At 45.2% G+C, this 4259-nt stretch overlaps 1 protein-coding gene across 1 annotated transcript in view; it reads right to left on the bottom strand.

Moving 5' to 3' along the window:
* The window catches only part of LOC108439562 (collagen alpha-1(XXVII) chain A-like), a 93022-nt gene extending 89001 nt beyond the window's left edge, over positions 1–4021 (bottom strand). The window contains exon 1 of the mRNA XM_037545734.1: positions 3717–4021. Coding sequence (XP_037401631.1) covers positions 3717–3769 — 53 coding nt within the window. The 5' untranslated portion in view covers positions 3770–4021. The remainder of the gene's footprint in view (positions 1–3716) is intronic.
* Between the last annotated feature and the right edge of the window lie 238 nt (positions 4022–4259).

Raw genomic sequence — 4259 nt, 5'->3', positions numbered from 1 at the left:
CTTCAGTAACAATCAGTGTTTGGACTGATATCAACAGAAAATGCTGGATTAAACACAGGAGTGGGAAAGGAATAACAAATTCAGCCCATCGTGTCACAAATCTATTCCGAAATAGCGCTCATTCCCACTGTGTCACATGTTAGCTGTGTAGTTCTTCCTGTAAGGTTCACAGAGTGATTAAGCAGTTTCAGCATCATAGCTTACCTATTGGCTATGATGCTTAGCCTACCTATCGGCTATGATTGCTTATTAAGGCTTTTATAACGCCACTGTTGACCAGGAATTATATGGGGGGCGAACCATTCTCAGCACAGAAGTGACAATGACATGGCAGCTGGTACGAGCTGGTGTGTGGTGCTGGTACAAGAGCGGGGGTGATTGACAGGTCAGCTATACATAGCCAGACCCCTAAGGTGTGAGTGTGTGTGTGTGTTTTGGACAGCTGCTTTATCCATTATCCATTACCAGTAAAGGTACACACAAAACCAGACTACCTGAGGAGTGACATACCTGCAGCAGGAAGTAAGCCGTCTAACCACAGAACCCCTCCACCAACCAGAACCCAGCACTCTGACCTCACACTTAGTAAGCAACCACAAACAGCTGAGTGAGACAGTTTGTGTGTGTGTGTGTGTGTGTGTCTGTGTGTCTGTGTGTGCGTGTGCATAGACACACTCATGAACTGGAATGATGTTTGAACCACACACATATTTAACATGTCTAGAGCCCAGCAAACAGAGTAAGATCATTGGGGGAAGCACGAGCTGAGTGTGTGTGTGGCCGGTAGATGGCACTGATGCTCAGATGCAGTGCTGATTCACAGGAACTGAGAAATGCACCAACTCAGAGAAAAGAAAACAAACTGTCACCCAAAAACAGCAGGACCACACACACACACACACACACACACACACACACACACACATCACATTTCCCTATATTAACACTCATTAATACTTTATTAACGGTACTAGTAGTAATATAAAAACAATAACTGCACTGACAGAAATGCAGTTTTAAAATAAGAAAGCCCATAAAAAAGGATTTAATGGAGTTTTTTAAAAATGCCACACGATATTTTGTTACAAATATTTATGCTTATAAAATATAAAGGAAATAAATACATTTTTAACTATATGGAGTCTAAAATGCTGCCAAGAAAAACATGCATCTCCAAAATAGTAACTTTACAGAGGAGGGCAACAACATTCTTAACCTGCAATTTAAGTTAGCATAACGTTTTATTCCATGTGGTTTTGGAGAGTTCCTACTGGTCCATTCATCATGAAATGTTCACACAACATTAAGGACAGCTGCTGCGTTGAAACGATCCAGAAAAATCAAAACAGACAAAAAGGGAGATTCATGTTTTTCTTTCAACTGTGACAATTTGTTCTCTCATTGGGTGAGGGGGTGGAGTTAGGATGGCTTCTTCACAAGCCAGCTTTGGCCCACAGACCACACTCTGGGCAGTCCTGCTTTAAAGAAACTTGAAATGCTGTTGACAGTATTTATTAACAGATTCATTGAAATGACAGTTACTGCTTTGTTGTTACTGCTGACATGCTTTTTTCTACAGCCTGTCAGAGGAAGAGAGGGACTGCATACAGACATCCATGTTCTCTCTCACCAACATCCGTCAGCTGAGCAGTGGAAATTTTCCACTACGTCTGGGTGGAGGTGTGTATGCGCATGTGTTTGGGAGTTCTAAAGGAATTCCACACACTGACCAGGAGTTGGAAACAGAAACCTGAGAGTTACCTGCATAAAATGATGCCAGTCAGAACACACAAACAAACACAAACACACACAAACACACACAAACACACACGAACACACACGAACACACACAAACACACACGAACACACACGAACACACACGAACACACACGAACACACACGAACACACACGAACACACACAAACACGTGTTTTATAAGCAACCAAAATTGTGTGCACGTTTGTCCCCTTTGCGGGGACCAAATCCCCCAAGGATGATGAAAACAGGAACATTTTGAGGTTGTAACGGACATCTGGCTGCTCTCCACATAAAAGAAGCCAAATCTGATCTTTCGATTGCTGAGGTTAAGAGGTGTGTGTGCGAGGTTAAGGTTAGGGTTGGGTTAGACGAAGCTCAGGCGTATTTACACACACTCGCGCTGAAGCGCTTAAAAACACCACACACACTAGAATATGTGTGCAACAACAGCACTTAGTGTTTTACAGGTGAGTGTATTAAGGACTGACCACAAGTTCGCCTTGTCGTTTGATTTCTAAGAGTGAGAATCTCTTAGAAATCAAGCAAGTCTCTCCCTCTCTCTAGCGCTTCCTAGTGGATCTGCTCACAAGCAACACTGAAAACTGAGAGGTTAAACGGAGAATGGTGAGGCCTGCTTTTATCCAAATGAAAAACACTTTAACCTGTTTTCCTCATTTACCTATTTAGCACATATCTGTCATATTTACAACAGTGGGACACATCAGTTTATCATTTCTGTTGGATTCATTCATCGCGTTCATTCGACGTTTCCACAAACTGAACTGTATTAGACTCATTCATTCATTCATGGTCTGTTTTTTCATTCATCCAATCAGCCAATCGTTTATTCAGTCAGCATTAAGGCACCACTCACACTCATACGCGCACATATACTGTAAAACTGCTGCTTTTAACTTAAAAACAGTGAGTAACCAGGAAGCCTTAACAATAACAGAACAAAAGTCAGCGTGTCGATCATTTAAACCACATCAACAGGGACATTTTAAGGCAGCCAGGTTACTTTTTTAAGCTGAAACACCAAGTCATTTCTACAGTAGGCCTACTCTCTCTCTCTCTCTCTCTCTCTCTCTCTCACACTCAAAAAATATCTTCTTGGATGGACTTAATTCGATTATGCCACACATTTCCATTCAATCAAACAGAGTGGAGTCAACATTTTGTAACTTAAACGTAAACGTGAAACACTCCAGTGCGATTGATTTCAGGTTCACTGGAATGAAATTCACTTTGACCCAACATAAACAGTTGTCATTCAGTTTGCCAGCATGCTCTCCAGCGCTTCTAAATGAAGCAAACGGCCACTTCTGCATACAGAAACAGCCAGGAGGACAACGACAACAAAACACCACCTCCAATAACAGCATCAACAGCATATAAAACACCACCACCACCACCAACAGACTCTACGGAGTCACACAGCTGCCACGCTCGACCAGCTACACGTGGATCCCCCAGATCAGCAAAGTATACAGGCAGCACAACACTCCATTCATACAGAGCGCTCTTTCTCTCTCTCTCTCTCTCTCTCTCTCTCTCTCTCTCTCTCTCTCTCTCTTTCCCTACACCTGCATAATCACCTAATCTCGGCTCATATACATAAACACCTATACAACACAATGATATTCTCATACGACCACACTTATCAGAGCATTATTACAAGCACCAGGATTAAAACCTTACGGTTTGGCTTTCTAATGGGAATTGGCTTAATGGTTACCATTAGACACCAGTATTTTCCTGTTGGACCCCTTTAGATCTCATTAGGAAACCATCAGAAAAACGCAAATACCATTAATGACTACCAGACACCACCAGAAACCAAAAGAAACTTTTAATGGTTTCTAGGATTTTTTTGAGCAAACCCCCCCACTCCCCACCCCCACCGCCTCCAAACTCCAACTCCCGAATCCGGTAAGGTGAAGAGCTCGTGCACTCACGTTGCCCACTCGTGAGAGGTCCCGCGCTCTCTCCTTGGGGTCGCTAAATTCATTTGTATTCATTTGTCCCGCCGCTCCAAACCCTGAGCCGTTACCGTCCGCGTGCCCGCGAGCGCCAGCCGTCGTCCTCTCTCTCGCGCATCAGTTTGAGCCGCGCGCGAGCGATCCCGGGTGTGTGTGGTAGTGGTGGTGGTGGTGGTGGTAGTAGTGGCGGGGGTGGAGGGTGGGGGGTGCGCTACCGGTCCGCCCAGCGAGAGCACCGTAAATCCGAGAGCGACGCTACGCGAGCGACTGTGTCTAATGTGTCCCGCACCATGAACGGCGCTGCGCGAGGCTTCGCTCCCGGAGGCGCGAGCGCAGCAGATTCAGGGCCGGTAAATCCGCCCCCCCCCCCAACATCCTTTAAAGAAACGCGTGGTGGCGGTGGTGGGGGGCACATACCGCCCACCACAATCACATACCGCCCACCGGGGAGGAGCAGACAGTAATGTCACGAGCGCAACACAGACCGGCTTTAGACGAGAAAGCACAGCGGCGCGCATT

The sequence above is a fragment of the Pygocentrus nattereri genome, chromosome 16 (genome assembly GCF_015220715.1).
Source record: "Pygocentrus nattereri isolate fPygNat1 chromosome 16, fPygNat1.pri, whole genome shotgun sequence".
Classification (NCBI taxonomy): Eukaryota; Metazoa; Chordata; class Actinopteri; order Characiformes; family Serrasalmidae; genus Pygocentrus; species Pygocentrus nattereri.
Note: the sequence above shows the minus strand (reverse complement) of the source record. Positions and strands in the feature narration are given on the sequence as shown.